The sequence below is a fragment of the Callorhinus ursinus genome, unplaced genomic scaffold (assembly GCF_003265705.2).
Source record: "Callorhinus ursinus isolate GAN/ISIS: 27379988/994484 unplaced genomic scaffold, GSC_fseal_2.0 scaffold68, whole genome shotgun sequence".
Lineage (NCBI taxonomy): Eukaryota > Metazoa > Chordata > Mammalia > Carnivora > Otariidae > Callorhinus > Callorhinus ursinus.
The window spans coordinates 2,349,567-2,371,627 of NW_027397130.1; the positions used below are offsets into that span (position 1 = coordinate 2,349,567).

Here is a 22,061-nt window from a genome sequence, read left to right on the forward strand (position 1 = left end):
CCCCCCCCCACGCACTCCCCACACCATGCCCACACTAACCAGGACTCAGCCTGCTGTAGCGCTTCCCCCGCTGACCTGACCACCACAAGGAACTGAGAACAGACAGGACACCAGCCCCAACCCCGACCCAGAAGGACAGCATCCCTCTCCCGGCCTCCAGCAGGAAACCACAGGCCTGCTGGGTCTGGACAGGCTGATCTTCAGTACGGGATCTTCTCTCCTGCCACTCTCCCTGAACCTGTCCAGGGCGCTCCCTGCCAGCCTCACCCAGGGCTCCTGACGTGCTCGGGGTCTGACACTTGCAGGGGACCGCAGACTGCTCGGCACCAGCTACAACCCCCACTCTCCGGGGAGGAGTGTCTGGGTAGCCAGCGTACTCCCTGAGCACCAACCCTGTCTCTGTGGCTTTGAGACACCTCAGCACCAGCACCGTCAAGGCAAAGAGGTCCAGTGCATTGGACACGCACGTGGCAGCAGCTCAGGCTTCCAGACCCAGCCCGGCCACACCAGCCACCAGTCCCTGCCGTAGGAGACACAGCGGCTGGGTCTGGCAGGAAGAACAGGACCCCAGGCACCGTGCGGCCAACCAGGCACAGAGAAGGGGCTGCCCGGTGGCTGCCCAGTGTGCAGCTGTCAGAGGGCTGGGTGGGGAGGGCATTTTGGGGCCCACGGCGAGCCATACAGTAAGGACAGGGGGCCTTGTTCAGCAACTGGTGCAACCACAACAGAAGCAGCTTCCGGGCCAAGCAGGTGGGAAACGGGCAGTTACTGCTCCTCATAGACCTGCCTTACCAGGGACCAGGCATACTCACTCTTCGGCGGGCCAAGGAGACGCTGGAAGGGGGCTCATCCGGATCTTCCTGCGGGAGATGACTTGAGCCCTGGGACAAGAAAGGGCCACCATCCTCTCTCAGCTCCTGCCCATGCTCCATTTTTTCCTCTGGGGCCGGCATTGCCTCAGGATTGTTGTTCTCAGAATCTACAAACGTACATGCACATGGGTCAGGTCTCAGGGAAAAGTAAGGGAAGTCACGGAGGAAAATCCTCCCAGGACACTGGGCAGATCAGCCCTCTCCCCCATCATGCACTTTCCCTGGGTACAATTTCTGCTCTTAGGTGGGCATGAGGGACCCAGGACCCTGGCCCCAGCCCCAAGGATGGGGCTGAACCCCCAAAACAGCACGTGCAGTCTGAGCATCTAGCTCTTTCTGATGTCAACATCGGCAGAGTGGCCTGGCCCCGACTGTCTCCAAAACAGAACGTGCCACTCCCCTCCCTGCCCAAAGTGCTTCCTCCTCTCTTCTGAGGGACAGGTGCCCCATGCTCAGCCCCTCTTCCAGGCACCTACCCCCTTCTCCTGAGTTCAGGGTGACATATACACCTCCCTCCACTTGTCTTTGCAATCTCTCATTGTGTGGAAATTAAATTTGATTTTCTCCTGTCAATCTGTCTCATGTCAGTTTAATTCTTAGACCAGCCAGAAGCATTTTGAAGGGCAGAGAAAAATTCTTCCTCCCCAACAAACTGATGGCCGAAGAACCAAAGCAGCAAGGATATCATCACACACACCAGCCCAGGGTCACTCTCCTTTGATGATAAACTGTGAGCATTTTGGCCAGTCTCTCTTCCACCTGCCTCTACGTGGGGCGGGCCCTGATTAGCCTGACCCAGTGAGAACCTGGCATTTCTCCGGGCCCCAGTGATTGGCAGGAAGTGAGGACGGCCTCCAGGTCTGGTTACTGGGGTTTCAGACACATTAATTTCCTCCCACGGTCAGACAAACAGATCCCAGGCACCGGAACTGGTGAGCCAGCTTGCTTCTATGAATACAGCCAGCCTAAGGACAAAGCAGGGGACCAGAGAAAGATGCAGAGACAGAGAAACTCAGGACAGAGAGGGAGCCCCACGGAAATCCAAATCCCTGGATCTGGAGCTGAGTGTGTGTGGCCAGTGCATTCCTCCAGCTGATGAAGCAGGGAGCTGGGGTTCTGGTCCTCTCCAACACAAACAGCCCCAACAACTATGAAAACCAGTAAGAATTTTTCTAAAAAATGAGTTTCCCAAAAGGAAAACAAGAGGCAGTTCAAAGAAAAAGAAATACAAGTGACCTCTTAACCCTCAAAAATATCCTTGGCTCCCTACTGATCAAGGAAGTGAGAAAGAAATCTGTGAGATACCATGTCTACCCATCCACTTGGCATTGATTAGCAAGATCGATAGCACCCAGTGCTACAGAGGATATGGGTGGACAAGAAACTTCGAAACTCCTAGGCCAGAGGGGCCAGAAGCCCTGTGCATTATAAACACACCAGGCTGTCCTCCAGATAGACGGGTTCCAGGGGCAAGATCTGCCCCGCCGATATGCCTTACGGCAAAACAGTGGAACAAGGTAAGTGCCTAGTGATGTGGCAAACAAAGGCAGAAGAAAAGTTATTAAATTTCCTTACTACTTACAGCCCATTGACAAGTCCTTGAAACAGGCAGAGTGACATTCCTCTAGGGACTCAGCTGCCTCGATGTTGACACTTCGCTAAAGGCAAAAGGCAATCCTAGCCTGACCCTCCAGGATCCTGTAAGTCTACTTGAACATATAAAAATTCCTTTGGAGGCGACTGAGTGGCTCAATTGGTTAAGCATCCAGCTCCTGATTTTGGCTCAGGTCATGATCTCAGGGTTGTGAGATCAAGCCCCACGTTGGGCTCTGTGCTGAGTGCCAAGCTCTGTGGAGCTTGCTTAAGATTCTCTCTCCCTTCCCTCTCTCCCTCTCTAAAATACATACACACATACATACATAAATGAAATCTTCATAAATAAAAAATGAATAAAAATTCCTTTGGAAACTCCCTTTATCTCTACCCCCCAAGATACATGTTGGCGATCGTCTCCCAGGCATGTGGCCCACGGATAGACATCTGAAGGGTCTCATGACCAGGTTTTATTAGACGGTAGTAAATGACCTTTTCCCAATAATAGCTAGCCCCTCAAGGTCCTGGGAACCTTGCTTCCGAAATTCCTTAGGGACTTTCGCTCTCCCTAATGATGAGGGAGCAGAAGGCTTGCTGAGGACAAAGCAGAAGCTGGTGCCCTACACCCCCCGCCCCCCCCCACGACCACCAATGTGGCACGGGTGACATTCCTCAGGCACTCCTGGCTGCCCTAAAGGAAAAACAAACGGTTAACTATAGAGATCACAGTCTTGCAGGACAGGAGTCTCCCTCAGTTTAGTTACAAAGGCCTTAGCAATAGCTTCCAGAAGGAAATGTAAATAAAATTGAATTTCTTCTAGACCTAAAGCCCACTGACAAGTACGGGTGATAGGAGGAAGGTAACATCCCTCCAGGAAAACCCAACTGTCTTCATGTTCGTGCCTCATTAGAGGGGAAAACAGCCTGGGCTTGACAACAACCAGGCCTCCAATATCCTGAGAGTCTTTAGCATATGACAGTCCTTCTGGACACCCCCTTTGTGCTGACCTCCCCAGCTCCTGAGTGTATGATCAGCCACCCTCACAACCCCAGGGGAGCAGCGCTTCCTGCCCACGGGTCCTGTCCCCATGCTTTAATGAAATTTTTTTTAAAGATTTTTATTTATTTGAGAGAGAGATAGAGAGCATGAGGGGGGGAGGGTCAGAGGGAGAAGCAGGCTCCCCGCCGAGCAGGGAGCCCGACGCGGGACTCGATCCCGGGACTCCAGGACCATGACCTGAGCCGAAGGCAGTCGCTTAACCGACTGAGCCGCCCAGGCGCCCCTCTGTGCTTTAATAAAACCACCTTTTTGTACCAAAGACGTCTCAAGAATTCTTCCTTGGCTGTCGGCTCTGGACCCCACCCCACCAAACCTCACCTATATTCTAAAGCTACATCAGCATGACCCCACCAGCTTACAGAAACACATGTGTGTACGCACGTTCCCACGCAGAGGAAACATCCAGAAGGGGACACAGCAAATACTTAATGCTGTCGTGTTAGCTGGGGATGTGAAGGGCTGGGGCTGGGGGAAGGTCGGGGGCTTCATGGTTTTTATGCCCTCCGATAATGTGGAGGTCATTCATGATGTGAGGAACAAAGGCAAAAGAAATGTAGATAAAATTAGATTTCCTTATAACCTGCAGCCTATTGACAAATACTTGAGACAGGCAGAGTTTAATATTCCTCCAGGAATTCCCAATCTTCATGGTAATGCCTTGCTAGAGGAAAGACAACCTTAGCTTGACAATAGCCAGGCCTCCGGATCTTGTGAGTCTTTAAGATAGGAAAGTCCTTTTGGAAACTTTGCATTGTCTTTACCTCCCCCAACTCTAAAAGTATATAATCAATAGCTCCTCACAATCCAGGGGCAGCTCTTCCTGCCCACGGGTCCTGTCCCTGTGTTATAATAAAACCACTCTTTTTGCACCAAAAACGTTCCAAGAATTCTTTCTTGACCGTTTGCTCCTGAACCCCCACTTCAAATCACATCAATTCACACCAGCATGTGCTATTTCTATGATCATCAAAATAAAAAGGAAAGTAGCTGGATTCAGGAAGAGCAAACCTTCCTTGACACTTAGTAGGCACTCTGCATGTTAACCCATTAAGTACTCACAGCCACCCAATGGGGGAGGTGCTTTTCCTAGCACCTTACTGTTTGGTAGACACAAATACGGAAGAACAATGGGGGAGCAGGGTTGGAACCCAGGCATTGGGCTGCCTCCCAAGGCTTCACAGAAGCCACGACAAGCCCTGGGGACAGCTGTTGGGGCCATGGTCCTTGCCCACAGGACATTTTGGCTGAATCAGAGCAAATTCCTGTCCCCCACCCCCGAAGCATGCATGCATGCTGGGAGGCATGATCTCCCCTGCGTTGCTCCTGCAAACAGGCATGCCTGCAGGCAAACAAACCTAGGGGTATCCAGAGAGCCAAGTGGGTCTGAGCGCCTTCAGATCCCAAAATCAGGTCACTGGCTGATTAGTACAGGAATGAGGGAAGAAGGCAGAGGCCTCACCAGCAACCCCAAATCATTGCTACAACAAAACGTCACACAAAATTAGCTCAACCTAAACCAGTCAGCCACACGGACTCCGACACCCAGGCTTCCTTCCAATGAGAGCCCCAGCAACAGGCCTGGGTCTGCAGCACATGTGCCCCTGGGACGGCCACCAGCTAGCCCGGAGGCCCCCAGCCATCCGGGCCCATCCCTTAGCTGGAAAACACAGGCTGCATCCTTCCCTGTCCTGAAGGCTAAAGCAAGTAGGCACGAATCCCACTCTCACACGAGGTCCCTAGGGGAGTCACATTCCCACAGTCAGAAAGAGGATGGTGGGTACCGGCAGCTGTGGGAGGCGTTAGTGTTTACTGGGGACAGACTTTCAGTCTGGGAAGGTGAGAATGTTCTGGAGGGGGAGGTGGGGATGGCTGCATAGCAGTAACAATGTGCTTCGTGCCACTGAACGGTTACACACCGTTAAAATGGTAACTTTCAAGTTATAAGTGTTTCACCGCAATTGAAATAATAAAACCCAGTGCCCTGAACAACACAACCCTCCAGGTCCGCCTGGCCCCCAGCACCACCTGAGTCGGCGCAGTGAGCACAAACCCGCAGCTTGTGCAGGTGGCCATGGAGACGAGGTGCCCACACCGGCCCCAAGGGCACAAACAGGCAGGATGGCTCCATCCCTGACTAGTGACCCTCCGCTGCTTCCACAAACCCTCCCTGGGGCCACCCCCAGCCCTGCCCGGGATGCCTATAGGGCCTCAGGCTCTCATCTTTTTCCCATTATAAAAACATCAAGGACACTGGGAAATAGCGGAAAATAAAGAAGTGAATACGTTGGCCGGAACTTCATCTCCTGATAATAAACTTCTAACACTCCAGGTCGAGTCCCACTGAGTCCCCTGGGGCGCCTGACCCTCTCCTCTGGCCCTACCCTCCACCATCGGACTGGCCCAACATGACCAGGGCAAAGTGGTCCACCCTCTGCCCAGGATGGGCTGGGACTCTCCACACACTCCCCTTCCACCCCCTCATCCACGTGGCCCCCCCACACCCCAAGACCCAGGCGTCCAGTGACGGGGGAGCCAAGGCAAGAAGAAATGGTAGATAAAACTAAATTTCCTTGACAAATGCTTAAGGCAGAGGCAGAGGATGAAGTTCCTCCAGGAACTCCCAAGGGTTGTCCTGTTCATGTCTTGCGGGAGCCAAAAACTACCTTAGCCCAACAATGGCCAGGCCTCCTGGATCCTGTAAGTCTTCTTTAACATAAGAAAACCCTTTGGGGGGGGGGGCACCTGGGTGGCTCAGTCGTTAAGCGCTGCCTTCGGCTCAGGTCCTGGTCCCGGGGTCCTAGGATCGAGCCCCGCGTCGGGCTCCCCGCTCGGCGGGGAGGCTGCTTCTCCCTCTCCCTCTGCTGCTCCCCCTGCTTGTGCTCTCTCTCTCTCTCTCTCTCTCTCTCTGACAAATAAATAAATAAAATCTTAAAAAAGAAAACCCTTTGGGAAACCTCCTTTGTCTCTACCCGTCCCAACTTGAAAATATATCGTCAATCGCTCCTCACGACCCCAGCGCGGCTCTTTGTGCCCACAGGTCCCGTCCCTGTGTTTTAATAGAACCACCATTTTTGCACCAAAAACGCCTTAAGAATTCTTTCCTGACCATTCATTCTCTGGGCCCCCAGACCCCGGCCCTGCCCACCACCCCCGAGCCCCGGCCCAGCAGCCCTGGGAGGGCCTGACAGGAAGAAGATTCTGGGGCAGCTCCAGTCACGCCCGGGCAGCTTGGTTTCACTTTGCATTCCTGTAAACAGAGGCACGGCCGCGGTGTGAGGGAGGGGCGAGGCAGCGGAGGGGCGGGGAGGCAGGAAGCACCGAGCCCGGCGGGGGCGCTGGGGGAGATCGCCATGGCTCCTGAGACCCCAGCCCTTGGGGATCCCGTGGAGTCCCATCCGGTGCGCCCCGCCAGTGGGACCAGGACCGGCCCCACTCCCGCCAGCCGCAGGGGAGGGCCCCCACGTGAGAAGCCAGCACCCCGGCCGCTCTCCAGGCCTTTGCCAGCCTCTCAGGGGCAGGGGTGGGGGCGCTTGGGACCTGACCCGCCCTCCCTACCTGCTGGGATGAGCGGGGCCGCGGACAGTGACCCCGGGCTACTGTGAGGACGGGGAGACTTCATGGCATCCTGTAAAAATGCCACACACCCAGGCTCCCACAGAGACCTTCCTCTGCCCGTTCTGTCGGCAAACGCCTGGGCTGCCCTCTGCAGCGCGCTGACACCCCCCTCACAGAAAACCGGAGCAGGGCAGAAGTATTGCGCTCCTCTGGAGACCCCTGGGAGGAGCGAGCATTTTCCCAGAGAGGCGGGTCTCCACGAGGCACCAGGCATTGGACCCAGCCTCCAGGAAAGCCCCTCAGGGTCCTCGGCCTCTCCGTCCGGGATCCCCCTGCTTTACCTGGTCACAGTAATTCACTTCCACCCTGAAGGCCCACACTCAACCCCTGCCTTACCCGTGACCCCTGACTCCTGACCCCCACTACAGGCAGGGCCACAGGGGCTGGAGCTGCTTATCCACCCAGCCCGGGTGGTGGCACTTCAGAGCAGATAGAGGGGGCCGCCAGCAGGCCCCCTTCCCTCCCTTCCCTTGGAGGCTGCAAGACCATGGCGTCCTCCCAGGGCACAAGCTCTCCAGAGCCGCTGGCCTGGGTGCAAATCCTGTCTCTGCCATTTGCTAGCCGTGGTACTGTACACAGGTTACTTAACCTCCTTGTGCCTCACCCTTGGCATCCATAAAATGGGAATTTATGATAGCTCCCCCCTCAATACTTAGCACAGCACCAGGTTCTAACCAACTGGTCTGATTTGGGGTTTTTACTCTCTGGGGTCCCAAAGACCCCCCCCTCACAAGGTCTCCCACTCAGGAGGATGTCGTAGTGACCAGGGGTGTGGAGCCCTAGCAGGTGCAAAATTCCACCTGGACACCAGGAGCTCAGCTATGCCCTGGTTCCATATCCAGACAGCAAGGAATCAGTGAGGACAGCGGACACCCAGCCAATTCAAGCACAACTGCGTGAGTCAAGTCCCCAGTGTTCCAGAGGAAAAGACAGACTCCCCAGGTCTGACTCCAGCCAGAGCTCCTCCCTAAAGGGGCAGCAGCAAAAGAAAATCAAGCAAAAATTGACAACAAAAGCAGTCGCCTCTTCGTACGTCTTACAGTCAGTCCAATAAAAACATCTGTGATGTGAGCACTTTGTACGCGCACAGCAAAAACAAGCGTAAGTAACGAACCAGTGACTCCCCTTCACCACTAACACACAGGGCACCCTTGCTGATTACCCAGAGGTCAGCAAGCAAGAAGGGCTGGTACTGACAGCATTTACTGACTCCCGTGCAAACACACACAACCTGTATTTAGAAAACACACATGATCTTCTAGAGGACTTTCTTTGATTGGTCCAGAAATTATTACTCAAGCACCTACTGTGTGCCAGGGACTTGGAGTAAAGCAGCCAACAAGAGAGCAAAGGTCTTGTCTGAAGCCACACACTGCCGTGAGCCAATGCTAAAAGGACAAACAGCCTGGTGAAGTGCGGGGGGTGGTGGGGGACAGGCAGGTGTAGTTCTCAATGGGGTAGTCAGAGTGAACCTCCAGGGGAGAAGGTGGAGGAGCAAAGACAGGTGAGGGGGTAATGGTGCTGCCCTCAGAGGAAAGGTATATTCCAAGCTGAGGGAACAGGCAGTGCAAAGGTCCTGTGGTCCAAGAACACCTAGGAAAGGAAGGAAGGCAGCCCGTGGTCCTGGACACCAAGAGAGCTGAGGACTGACCTGAGCCGGCTGGTGAGGGCCACCTCACATAGTTCCCCTTTCAGGCACTGACCTGACAGCGGGAAGGGTCCCGTCCAGGCTGTGAGAACCCCGCACCCCATCACAGCACCTGGGACACCACTTCCACACAGCATCCTCTGAAATCCACTAAGATCCCTCAGCTCAGCCTGACACTTCCCAGTCCCGAGAAAGAGGAGAACCCTCAAGTTCTCTCCAAGAAATGAAATGGAAAATTTTTAAAAAGCAACAAAAGCTTCCAACAAAGGACCAGATGAAACTGTTCTTCTAACAAAAGCACTTCTAGTAAGAGTTCCTCCAGCCGTAGAAGACCTCCTCCTACCCGACTGAGCTGCCTGTTGGCCACAGTTTCCATTTCAGCGAAGGCAAGTGGGACTGGGCTGCTGCCTACCCCCCTCCCCCATTCAGCCCTTACCGGCTACGGGGGCTGCAGGAAGCAGCCTCTGTCCACACTTGCTGCAGAAGTTGGGGGCTTCATCTTTGGAGACATGCCCACACGAAAGACACTCCATTCCTCCAGGGATGGGTCTTCTCCAGGCGGGCACGCTCCTGCAGATCTGCAGAAAAAGGAAGGGACCCCAGGCAGCTGACTATATACTGAGCCACCTGTCATGTGACCAAAGCCCTGCTTCAGTTTCATTTTCTGGGAAAGTGAAATTACAGCGCCCAGAAGGTCCTCCGGCTCAATCGAAACCTAGCGCTAGCACTTCCGCACCTGCGGCACTCAAAGCCCTGGCCCCCCCCCCAACAAACCGCCCCCCCCCCCCCGCTCCTGACCCCGGGCCATCTCCCCCTCCCCCTCCCCCACCAGGGGCTCCATCACCCTATTCCCTTTCTGCTCTCCCAGCCAGGCTCACCCCTCCTGGCTCTCCGTCACCCAGTGAGTCTAAAACTGTCCCCCCTGGCTGACACTGGGGGCTGGGACAACTGAGAACTAGGTGTGGGCGGAAGGCGGATTGTTCCAGGCAGAGTCACAGCCCGTGCAAAACCGAGATAAGACGTGGTGTAAGAGTGCACTGGACAAGGGGCACAGAGACAGAAGCACCTGCTCACAGGTGACATGGGGGTTAGGTGAGGCAGACAGCACTGCAGAGATGCCGGAGCGGATCCGAGGCACCAGCCCGCGCCGGCCGCCCAGAGCTAACAGGGCTAGCGGTCAGGACTCCTAACAGGCTAACGGGCTGCGTCCTGCCTGCTTCCAGCCCACTGCCCGCCCCTGCCTCCCCCTGATTTGGCTCACTGTCCACTAGACAGTGAGCTCCCGGGGGCAGGGCAGAGCTAGACTGGTGTGTGCCAGGTTGCCCGGCTCAACCGGACACCGCCAAGCCCTGGCCCCCACCTCGCCCCTCACCGCCACATGACCAGGGAAGTGACCACCATCCTGGTCTGGGCTTTCGCTCTGAGACTTTCAGTGACTCCCCAGGCCCGGGCCTCTACCCCTAAATTGTCCTCCTCCGCAAGGCTCTGCTTCCCCACACACCAAAAAAGTCACAAGAGGGCTCAGAAATCCTCCGTGAAGTGTCCTATTGTTTCTCGCCCCCACCAGGGGCCTAAGGGCATAAATGAGAACCCGCACAATACTATTCAGTCAGCCTCCGGACTCTTCCCAATTTCAGAACTGTGCCAAACTCAAAGCCCATCCTCCCACCCGCCACCAAACCGAGCCTACTAGCGGGGGTGGGGGCGGGGGACAAGGAGAGGGGCCCGGTCAGGGGCGGCTGGCCCGCCCGCATCTCCGCACTCGCTCCTTCTCTGGCCTCCCCGCGGCCACCTCGTGGCCCTTAAGGCTGTCGCGGCAGAGGTGCCCACCCTGGCCTGGTGACCGTGGCCGTGGGCAGCCCTGGGAACTGGGGAGGACGCTGCGCTCCGGGCGGCGCGGTTACGGGGGCAGTGATGCTGTTCTCCAGAAAGTTACTGTGCACACGCATAGGGGCATCCCCGGGCCACAGCGCTGCTCGGGTGTGGCAACTCGAGAGAGCCAAGGATTCCGCTCCCGCGGGAGGCGCGGCGCCCGGGGGCTCCTCGGGCCCACCGGCTGCCCGCGGCCCGGGGGTGGGGTCCGCGCGGCGCGGCGCGGCGCGGGGCGGGGCGGGGCGGGTCCGGGAGCCCGAGGCGAAACCGAAACCAGGCGCCGCAGGAAGAGGCAGCCGGGAGGGCACGGCCCGCAGCACGGAGGCGCCACGACCCAGACCTGAGGACCCGGCGGCCCGCCCCGCCCCGCGCCCTCTGCCCGGCTAGGCCTGGCGAGACCCCGCGCGCCCCCAGCGGCCCCGCGCCCCCCGCATCCCCGCGGCCCCGCGCCCCCCGCATCCCCGCGGCCCCGCTCCCGCTCGCACCTGCGGCGCCCCGGCGCGCAAGCCTCCGCCGCCGCCCGGTTTCGTTTCTCTGGCCCGGGTTCCGCCCCTGCGGGCGTGGAGGAGCTCGGGCGGGTGCGGCCAGAATGCCCCCCATGGCGCCCCCCAGTGGACCCGGCGCCAGGCCAAGGGGGAGGTGCCGCCTGCCGCTTCCCGCGGGCCGGGGTGCAAGGGAGCCCGGATTCCGGCCCAGCAGGGTCTGCACCCCCGTCTCCCCCAGCAGCCCCCAGCCTTGGAGCCCAGCACCCTCGACAGTGCCCCCCCCCCCCCCCCCCCCCGCCGTGGAGAGCCAGCGGCCGGCCAGGGAGGGCCACAGAGGACGCGAGGTGGGTCACTCCGGTGCAAAGAGGAGGTCACCAGCCCCGTCGCATCGGGACCTTGTGCAGATGAAGTGACCACAGTGGCCGATAGTCGTAGAGGGTTTCCAGCCCGCGCCCGGTCCTGGGATGGTCACTGATAACCAAGAGGCCACCCCAGCCTGCGTTTGCACCCCCTACCCCTCCACCCCTCAGTGTCCTCATCTGTGAGCTCATAGTGCAGCGTCCTAGGGCTGTTGGAGAATTTACCATTAATAACAACAACAACAACAACACAGCCAGTGCTGGTGTTCCAGGACCCAAGCAAAGTGCGTGCTGTGTATTACTCCCGACTTTCCTCACAGCCCTCTCCCCCAGAACCAGCGCAGCCTGAGAGCACTTGTGGGTGGGCCCCTGTGCTGCTACAAAGTCCAGTTTGGATGATTATGATCAAATTTAAAAGGCTGGGGTCCCTGTCCTGCCCATCTCCAACCGTCCCTTCCACAAGCTCCAGCCACACTGCCCTTCCTCTGGCCTGTGAACAGCAAGCTCAGTTCCTCTTGGGGCCCCCTCCCGCAGTGCCCAGCCCTTGCAAATCTGGCTTCTTCATTCAAACCCAGCATCACAGAGTTCAGGCGGTGCTTAGGGGGTGCTCAGCACAGGTTGCCATGATTGATCTCGTATTTACTCAAAGCCACAAACCCCAACTCACGACCAGCCACCCCCACTGTCTAGTTCATCGGGATCTGGGCAGGATCTAAGCCGTGTCCACTGCTGTGGCCTTTGACCTTGTACTGACCTTATGTGGGGCCCAGGAAAGAGAGCTTGTTCTGAAAGAAGGGGGCTCCAGGCGGGGTGCCAGGCTGGGCAGACTGGACTGCACTGGGCTCTCCCTGCTGGGTCCTAGCAGGAGAGGGGGCTTAGTCAGGATCCAGGGAAGGCTCTGGGAATCTGGGGATCCTCTGGGAATGACAAGTGAAGGGAGGGCCCAGCCCTACCCTACACTGTCCTGTGCCACCGTTAGATTTGGGGAGATGCCAGCGGAGCAAAACCCAGACGCCCTTCCAGGCCAGTGACGAGCTAGCCCTGCTGGCCAGGTGGCACCTCCCGCGTGTGCCCCCACAGGCAGGCGTGGCTCGTGGGCTCCAGAACCCTTAGCCTGCCCCAAGTAACGGAGTGGCTGAAGGGCCGGCAGAGCGGGCACTGCGGTCAGCACTCTGCAGCCTGGCAGGGTCGGGAAGCCACATCCTGGACGAGTCAGGTGGCTGAGAAAACACCCTGACCTGCGTGGTGTAGCCTGTTTGTCGTAAAACCCAGCACAGCCTTAGGAATGAGGATGCTTCCAGGAGAGACACCCCACCAAGGGAGACACCCTTTGGATTTTAAGGCCATTTTAATGTCCCCAGGGAATCGTTCCTGTTCCCGTCTCTATGTTCTTGACCACTCCTTAGCAGAAAGCAAACTGTAAAAGGGTGTTTAAAATCTCACCTTTGAGAGACGGGGATTGCTGTCCTGCCTTACCTGTCTCTGCACCCCCAACTTAACTTGTGGCTCAAGATCAATGAGGCTTCAGCTGGAGTATCAGGTCACCTCCTCTTCCCTCAGCCACTAAGAGCCCATCTAGCCAGGCTACCTCAGAGCTGGGTTGTCACCTGCATTTGCAGGGATGACCTTGAGTGACACCAACCTCCAGAAGAGGAAGCCCGCCTAGAGCCAGGCTCCGACTCCCTACTTTCTGAGAAGTCTCAGGTAAGTGGCATGGTAGGCGTGGACATCCTGTTCTGACAGGCGCAGAAACAAGCCACCAGGTGTTCCAAGGAAAGCAGAGGTTCCGAACCCTTCCTCCTCTAGGCGCTGAGAACCTGGCATAAGTGGTCCTGTCGTCAGGACACCTGCACCATAAAGATGGTTAGCGACCCAAAGAACCAAGTCCAAACTCACGGAGTACACCAAATAAAGACAAAACAAAGAAAAGATGGAAAAGCCAGGTGTTATGAGCCCGTTGTGAGTACTCACAGAGAAGACCCTTTATGTTCTCTGGTCTTTTTTTTTTTTTTTAAAGATTTTATTTATTTATTTATTTATTTGAGAGAGTGAATGAGGGAGAGAGAGAGCATGAGAGGGGGGAGGGTCAGAGGGAGAAGCAGACTCTCCGCCGAGCAGGGAGCCCGATGCAGGACTCGATCCCGGGACCCTGGGATCATGACCCGAGCCGAAGGCAGTCGCTTGACCAACTGAGCCACCCAGGCGCCCCATTCTCTGGTCTTCATACATGCAATAAACATATATGTTGGAATAGGCACGCAATATTTGAAAAAATAATATATATACGGTATGGCAAAAAATAACATATCTGATCTAATACCATTAGGAAATGAGAGAAAAATAACAAAATACGAGGACAACAGTAGAAGTGGTTTCCTTTGTGGGGCTGAGCCACGATCAAAGACTGATGTCGGTGCGGGAGGAGGATTCGGTCGTGGGGGGAAGGGAGGAGGGCGTGAGGAAAGGTTTCAGGTGGTGCCAACCTCAGCCTTGTCCCTACACGTGTGGTGGCATGGAGCCTGCAGGCCTGAATCTCTCCCCTGGGCCCAGCGTTCACAAAGGACCTGACCCCCTCTTGGGGAAGATCTGTTGGCGGAGAGCCTGCCCGCGCATTCTTCCCCGGGCCAGCTGCCTGACGTCAGTGGGGAGGAGCCCACGGACTCAGCCACGTGGTCTGCCTGGTCAGACTCGGCATAGAACGTCTTCCAGTTTCCATGGATGTCGGAGCATTTGAAATGTCCTTGATCTTGATCTTGCAGCCGCCAGTGTTTATAGAACGGATTCAGTGGGACCCAAAACTTACCCTGTTGGCCGGCCTTGCTCCTCGCCTGCGTATACTGGGACTCCTGGGGTCGCCTGCAGGAAGGATGCGCCCCTGCTCGGGTGCAGCCAGCAGAGGGGCACACTTTGCAGGGAGCGTAAGTGCAGGAGGGGGTGGGGGGAGGCCGAGAACAAGGGGGCCTTTATGAGGAGAATCTAGGCCTGAGGGCATGTGGTTCTGCCACTGCCCACAGCACAGCTCTGTGGCCCTGGTCCGGACTGGTGCATCCAGCCATCTCAAAGCTGGGCTTGTATGACCAGGCAGGGCTGAACAAAATGCTCTCATTTATCCTGGAGCTGTATAAATAAAAACCGTGCAAAACAAGAGGGGCCTGCAGCTCCCGGCTTTCGGCGCATCGACTCACCTGCCTGCCTTCAGGTCTTCTCTTCAGCTCCGGTTTTTCCCACGGGAAGACCACAGATCTATTTGAGAGCGGCTTGGCGGTCCAGAAACAGGCTTTGGGGTACAGACGGGTCGGGGCTGAGTTTGGCTGGTGGGAGTCAGTGTTCTGGGCCTGGATATTCTCGACCAGGGATCGTACTCTTGACGCCATGGAGCAAGAACCTCAGGTTGAAACGGTGGGGTCCAACACCTCCACTGGCAGCGACCCAGCCCCCACGTGGGCGGCAGGCCCGCACAGACAGAAGGGCAGCCTTATGGAGGTGCTGTGGCTCCTTGTGTGTTTCGGGGGCAGGGGGCACAGAACTGAGAAGAGTAACCAAGTGACTTCACGGCATTCTCCTTACCTGTGTGTCTCCGTCCCCCCGGCCATCCGAGTTAGGGCCACCCCGGTCCAGTGTGACCTCCTCTGAACACAACTGATGACATCCCCCAAGACCCTGTTTCCAAATAAGGTCAGTCACAGGCTTCTAGGGTCAAGAACTCAACTCTTTTCAGGGGACAGAATTCAACCTACTGCAGGCACCAGCTCCGTGGGCTCTGCCAAATCTGCTCTAAAAGATGCAGCCATCTGGCACTGCAAAGGGTTCCTGTGGTTTGGATAAACTTGGGTCCTTCCACGGGATTAAAACTATTCTGAAGTGGGGAGGGGGGACAGGTTCTTGGCCAGCATCAGTAGCTGAATTTACAGAGGGTAGGTAGATCTACGCAGAACAGAATTTCTATAAGTAATCACACTGCAGCCAGAAAAAGGTTTGCTATTGGCTCCCAGTCAGCCCAGGCAGGGTAGCCCGGCTCCAGCCGACTTTCTATTGAAGATGGAGGTCCCCGCCCCACTGTGGCACTCATGGGGACACCCACTGCTCCCCACATTAGCATGCAGAGCACCCTGACCCATGAGGAGGCTTCCCTGGGTGTGGGGCCTGCAGGGACGTGGCCACCCAGCCTACAGCTGCCACTGTAAGAGCTGGTGACACTGGGGGGGCCCCTCCACGGTGGCTTCAGACCGCAGGCAAGATGGTGCAGTCACACGGGATTCCCCTCACCCTGTCCTGGTTCATTTCCCTGGGGGCAGGGGAGGAGCACGGCGTGCAGCCTGAGGCCTAAGGCTTCCCTCCTACCCTCACCTCCACCCTCCCCAATGTCTCCATCCTCAGAGTCCGGCATCAAGCCGCCAGAGTTAGGACGGTGCCAGGAGGTCCAGCTCCGAGTAGCGGCGGTTCCTCGGTGCCTGATACACGCCGGTCCCTCCTTACCCTGCCCCTCAACTCCACCCCTGCAACGGCTCTTTGGAGGAAATTAAGGGTCAGGGAGATTAGACGGTTTACCCAATGTCACGCAGTGAGAAACCAGAACAGCCTGGACTCAACACAGTTCTCTGCGAGCCAGCCACAGCATGCTGCCTCCTCCATCGTCACCACGTCAGAGATTCTCACAACCACCCCCTGGGACAGAGTACAGACAAGCACGGGCATGAGCTAGGAGCTCGGAGCAGCCGGGGCCTCTGAGCCACCTTGGAAGTGGACACGGCAGCCACGGGACACGTGGCACGCAGCCCTCGAAGCGTGGCTGGTCTGAACCGCAGCGCGCCGCAGGCGCACGGTCCACAGCGGGTTTCAAGATGTCGTATGAGCAAAACAAGGTCAGCTGTCTCACTGGTGAGCTGTCTATAGATCACGGGCTGAAAGTAGTATCGTGGGTGTAATGGGGTCAGTAAAATATTAATTTCACCTGCTCCTTGTCCTACAAGGCAACTGGAAATGGGAAGTTGCCCGTGTGGCTCAGTGTGTGGCGTGTGTTGTACTTCCGTCGAGGGCGCGGATCTGGGTCACTGTTCACCGTATAGTCGGGGCTCTGGGAGCTGCTGTGACAGGTGGCAGTGCCCATGGGCCGCTGCTCAGCAGGTGCCCTCCTCCACGCCCGCTGACCCGAACTCGGCCATTCTCGGCATGTGGCTTCCCAAGGCACCGGTGAGGTCCTGCCTAGCCGGCGGCCGGCCGGCAACTGGAATACGCTTGCAGGAGCCAGCACTGAACACCTTATTAGTCTGCCCGGGCTGCTGTTAACAAAGCAGCACAGACCAGGCGGGGCCGAAGGCCAGGATCCTGGGGTCAGCACGGTGGGGTCCTTCTGAGGCTGAGGCAAAATCTGTTCCTGGCCTCTCTCCCAGCTGCCGGGGGCTTGCTGACAAGTCTTCGCTGCTCTTGGCTTATAGAAGCATCACCCTGACTTCTGCCTTGTTCAGGTGGCCTTCTCCCTGGGTGTGTGTCTGGGCCAAACCTCCTCTTTTTTTAAGGGCTGAGCCGTATGGATGAGCCACCCTACTCCAGGATGGACTCACTTAACTAATTACACCTCCCATGACCCTATTTCCAAATAAAGGCATATTCTCAGGTACCGGGAGTCAGGCACTACAAGTCAGGGTATGAATCTCAGGGGGAACACAGTGTGAACGCACATCTCAGGGACGTGGCCACGCTCCCGAGGGGCTGGTGACTGCGCTGGTGCTGGGGGCACTGTCACCCTGCCAGCCAGCTGTAGGCAACGACACCAGCCAACGGTACCGTCAGCTCCGCCCTGCGGGCCCTGGGGCACAGGCCAAGGCCCGGAGGGGCACGTCTGCTGACGACCCAGCCCCACATCCTCGGGCACCGAATTCCAAAGTCTTTCCACACCGTGGTCCATTCCAATCTTTTCTCTTTTTTTGAAATGAAGATTTAATCATAACTTAATTATAAATTTAGTAAGTTCATAATTTAATAAATTATAAATTAATTTTAAGCCTAAATGTATAATTATGTATTATATTAATATAAACTTAATATACATTAAGCCATAACTTAATTTTTAACTATATGCGAATATACCGTTGAGAAATTAAACCACTCATAGATGGTTAAAATCAACCCAAGCCACATAACGTCAACGTAATTCCTTTTATCAGTTTGATGTGTATCTTTCCAGGACTTTTTTTAAACTCGTACAGACATCGCCACATCGTTCCGTGGGTGTGTTCACACGAACATCTCTTAAAATGAGCATCGCTCTGCAACTTGCTCTTTTTCCTCAGACACCAGTGTGTAGAGTTGCACAGCTCCACCCTGTTCCTTTAACTGCCACAGGGCATCCCAGCGTGTGTGTTTTGTGGCTAAGACATTCCTAAATGGAGACATTCAGCTTGCTTTCATTTTCTAAAATTGCTAATGACGTTGTGCTAACCATCCTTGGATCTGCTTCCTGGCAGACACACTCAGGCTTTGTTGGAGTGGACTCTGAGTCACAGGTGCGGCTCTGGGTGAAGATCCTAGAGCCCAGGTCCTGCCAGAGCCAACGGATCCGCCTGCTCTGAATGGGAGGTCTCTTGGCTCAAGAAGGGGTGTGCTTGGCTTGGGGGCCAGGAACCACTGGACGGATGCTCCACGGGGCCCTGGGAGGGGTGGCCCAGCACACAGGGCTCCAGGACATGCTCGTTTGTGCACAGAGAGAGCTGCTCGAGGTAAGGAAATGCAGATTCAGGGGTGGGGGTTGGTTGGGGGGCCAGAACATGTCTTGGTGGGAATGCTGGGGAGCTCCACGGGGCCCACCTGCACAGTGAGGTCTTTCTCGAAGAAGGCCTGGGAGCCCAACCTTCCTTGGCTGTGACGGCAGGGGTGGAAAGGTGTACACACCTTGGACGAGAAAAGTCCACATGTAGGGGCTCGGGGAGTCCGTTGTGACACAGACACAGAATAAAGCACGTTGGAGACACTGCAGATCACGTATTCTCTGTTTATTATCACAATGAGTAATTCACAGCAAGGACTGCATGAAAGTGTGGGTCACAGAGCACCATGTATGCAATGACCCCATCCACACGCGGCTGGGGACACACACCCGCATGCTGACGTACCGATGGGGTGGAGGGGGAGGCAGCCTGGACTACCACCAAAGTGGATGGAGGAGAAGGGTTCCTGTACGTTTTACAATAAGCATTTATGGTTTTTACAAAAACACCAAAGCTCTTGCTTTTTTAATTTAAAAAACACCGACGACAAAATTATTTTTCACAGACACATTAAGTCATTTTGCACATCTCGGTTTCCTTCCCAACAGCAGCACAGATGCCGCCACCCGGACTGGAACTCGCCTCGGAGCTGCCCAACCCCACCACCCCCCGTAACCAGGAAGGTGCTGGGGTGTGAGGGCCCTTCCCCTGGACCAGGTGGAAATCCTGCCTTTCTTCTCACAGGATCTGTCGTTCTAGAAGGCTCTCTGCAAACCGTTCTTCAGAAAAAGGTTCATGCCCAGGGAACAGAAAGGAGGTGATTTTTCAGTCACCCCAAATAAAGCCCGGGAGTCCCACCTGTGGATCTCGATGCGAGGTTTCCTTCTTCCTTCGGGGGTCACCTGCTCAGAGCCCTCGGGCCAAGGCGTTTATAGGGCAGCATCTAGCATCACAGCATCCAGAACCTTCCGTAAGACTCCCCAGCATCAGACGCCCATCAGCGCCCCCATCAGGCCTTCAGCAGGGCGATCTTGTGCTCCGGAACGGAGTCTTCGCTGACGTTGTAGGGCTGGGTCCCTGGTTCTTGCCTCAGGTATTTCTCTGCAGAAAATACGAGATGTGCAAGCACAAAAGAGGCGGAAGTGAGGAAGGGTCACGTCCCAGGATGGGATGAAGAGCCGGCGCTTCAGAGTCCTGCTGCACAGGGAGTTGGGGTCCCCCTGGCCAGCACCCAGAGCCCCGGCAAGGTTCCGCCTAAGTCCCTGTCAGCGCCTCATCACTGTCCACGCCCGATGACCCTTCCTTAGTGCCGCGTGGCCCTCCAGCAAGACCGGGCCACGTCTCTTCCCCATCTCCTGTGGGTCGGCACGTGAGCTGCTCCCAGCAACGACACCCCGTTAAGCCCCAGAAATCAGACACAAAGTCCTCCTGATCCCAGATACGTGACATTCTAGAGCAGGCAGAGCTGACTCATGAGGGAAGGAAGCCGAACAGCTGCTACCCCTCGTGGGGGTCATGAGAACGGACTGACGGCACTTTCTGGAATGACGGAAACGTTCCACGTCGCCTCCGGCTACCCCCACCTGTGAGACCCCGAGCCGCGCACGTGGGGTCTGCACATCCACGGAGCGAACGCCGCACGTGAGTAAAACCACCCCTAAAGTGACTCCCAGAACAGGAGGGCCCTGACCGTGCCCTGCGCCTGCCCCACCGCGTCGCGCCCGTGCTCCCCACGCTTGCACTGGGGCGCCCGAACCCCTGACCCTGCCAGGGCTGAGTTTCGGGCCTGCGGTCCTGCCCCCCATCCCACGTGCCATGGGCGTACTGCGCTGCCGCGGGTCTCTCCTTGACTCGGCCTGCACCCACCTGCCTCTTCCAGGGTGGAGAAGTACTGGACACCCTTCAGGTCAGCAGACAGCAGCACACGGAGGACAGGAACCTGCGGGGCAGAGAAACTCTAATTCCAGGCAGGGTGCCCCCGTTGCAGCGGGCAGGCACGGGTGGGCTGGGGCAGGCACCCCCGGCCCAGCGTCACTGCGTGTCACGGCCTCCCCCAGAGTCTCCCGGCAGGGACAGCTTCACCTCTGCTCAGGCAAACGGAGAGAAGAAACTGCCCCTCGACTGTGCTAGAAGAGGGAGACTTTTAAAATGATTACTCTCTGAGAGACCCAAAAACGAGCTCTCTGCAAACAGAACAAACAACGTAACAGGAGTGAACTCTGGAGCCGGGGGGGGGGGGGGGGGGGGGGAGCCCCCCTGAACGGGCCCCTGGGCCCTGGGGCGGGCCCGCCGCCTCCCCCCCCCCGGCCCCCTCGGCCCGGGAGGGGGGGGGGGGGGGGGGAACAACACCGACTCACCGGCAGCTGACGACACCCACCTGCAGGCCGACCAAGGCGAGGGTGACGCCGTGCCTGCGGAAGTCCCCCACGAGCTCCTCGAGCCCCAGCACCACGGTGTAGTCGATGCTGCAGACGTGCGTGCACTCCAAAACCGCGCAGCGTGGGGGGGATGCTGCAGAGACAGGGGCCAGCCGGTCACCCGGGGCATGGGCGGTGGCAGGCAGCCCTGGCCAGAGGCCTGGGGCACAGTGACGCCATCGGAGCTCCATCCCCCCGTGGGGAGGGGGCGGCCAGGGGCGGCAGGACCCCAGACAGCTGCACAGAGCAGCAGTTTCCTTCAGAAGACGAACAGACCCCCTTTTCTCCCCTAAATACCAACTCCCCGGAGAAAGGGATGGGTACTTAGGAACACAGATTGGCAACAGCCCCCGTGCTGCGTGCGGACAGCAAGCACCCACTAGACACCACTCTGAGATACCCAACGTCCTGGACCCGGGAGTGGGTGAGCTCCCGGGAGCTGAGGACAGGGCCCTGGGGTCCTGAGGCAGCAGACGGGGATGCAGAGACAGTGGCAGGAGCTGGGGGTGACTGCAGCCCACCTCATCCTGACCTACGTACCTTCCAGGGCCCGGGTGAGTACGGCCTCCCGGAGGGCCTCCACCGCGGGGAAGTGCAGACCGCTGGCTGGCTGCAGGACCAGCACCGGCCCCTCTGACACCTGGGGACAGGGGGACAAAGGAGGGGCAAGCCTGTAGGTCCTGGAGGCGCATCCGACCTGGCAGCTTGGCTAGGGTGGCCTGCCCAGGCAGGAGGCCCCAACCCAGACCGACAGAAGGGAGGGGGGCGCGGAGCTGACGAGCGGGCGCGTGAAGCATACAGCACCTCACCCCACCAGGCCCCCCAAGCCCAGCGGATCCCTCTTGCAGGGACAACGGATAGGCTGGTACCTGCATCTTGGGTCTGGCCACGGAGTGCAGGAGAATCAGCACGGACACCAGGGTCCCGGCCAGGATGCCATACTGGACCTCCCAGAAGCAGAGCAGGAACGTCAGGCAGAGGGGCAGCAAGTCCAGCCCTGCGAGAGAGCAGTCCAGCTGAGGGGCAGTCCCCCTCGGTAAGCTTGCGGGGGGACTTGGGGACTGTTCTGTCAGACACACTGGTCACCCTGGACGTCTCCCACCTTCCCTCCAGCTGCGCTGGGCTTGGGGCTGGGAAAGGGGAGAAGAGAGATGAGGGAGAGGGGCAGAGAGGGAGAGGAGAGGAGAACAGCAATGCAGGGGGAGGAAGAGGAGTGCAGGGGGAGGGCGAGAAGGGCAGGAGGCAAAGGGGGAGGAGGAGAGGGGAGGGGAGGTGGAGAGGAGCAGGGAGAGAAGTGGAGGAGAGAAGAGGAAGATGGGAGGAGTGCAGGAGAACGGGAGGAGGGGAAGAGGAGGGAGAGAGAAAGATGGGGAGGAGTGGAGGGGAGGAGGGAGAGGAGAAGAGGAAAAGAGGGGGATAAGGGTGCAGGAGGAGGG

The 22,061-nt window shown here is 57.5% G+C and overlaps 2 protein-coding genes across 3 annotated transcripts in view; both read right to left on the reverse strand.

The window, feature by feature from the left end:
* RNF213 (ring finger protein 213) overlaps positions 1-11,234 on the reverse strand; it is a 93,792-nt gene extending 82,558 nt beyond the window's left edge. The window contains exons 1-4 of the mRNA XM_073885965.1: positions 11,146-11,234; positions 9,225-9,366; positions 793-979; positions 468-520 (exon numbers count right to left, since the gene is read on the reverse strand). Coding sequence (XP_073742066.1) covers positions 468-520; positions 793-979; positions 9,225-9,321 — 337 coding nt within the window. The 5' untranslated portion in view covers positions 9,322-9,366; positions 11,146-11,234. The remainder of the gene's footprint in view (positions 1-467; positions 521-792; positions 980-9,224; positions 9,367-11,145) is intronic.
* Positions 11,235-18,375: 7,141 nt separating this feature from the next.
* The window catches only part of SLC26A11 (solute carrier family 26 member 11), an 18,456-nt gene continuing 14,770 nt past the window's right edge, over positions 18,376-22,061 (reverse strand). For both annotated transcript variants that reach the window (XM_073885997.1, XM_025860018.2), the window contains 5 exons: positions 21,495-21,622; positions 21,166-21,265; positions 20,586-20,719; positions 20,075-20,147; positions 18,376-19,309 (listed from right to left, as the gene is read on the reverse strand). In XM_073885997.1, coding sequence (XP_073742098.1) covers positions 19,218-19,309; positions 20,075-20,147; positions 20,586-20,719; positions 21,166-21,265; positions 21,495-21,622 — 527 coding nt within the window. In that variant the 3' untranslated portion in view covers positions 18,376-19,217. The remainder of the gene's footprint in view (positions 19,310-20,074; positions 20,148-20,585; positions 20,720-21,165; positions 21,266-21,494; positions 21,623-22,061) is intronic.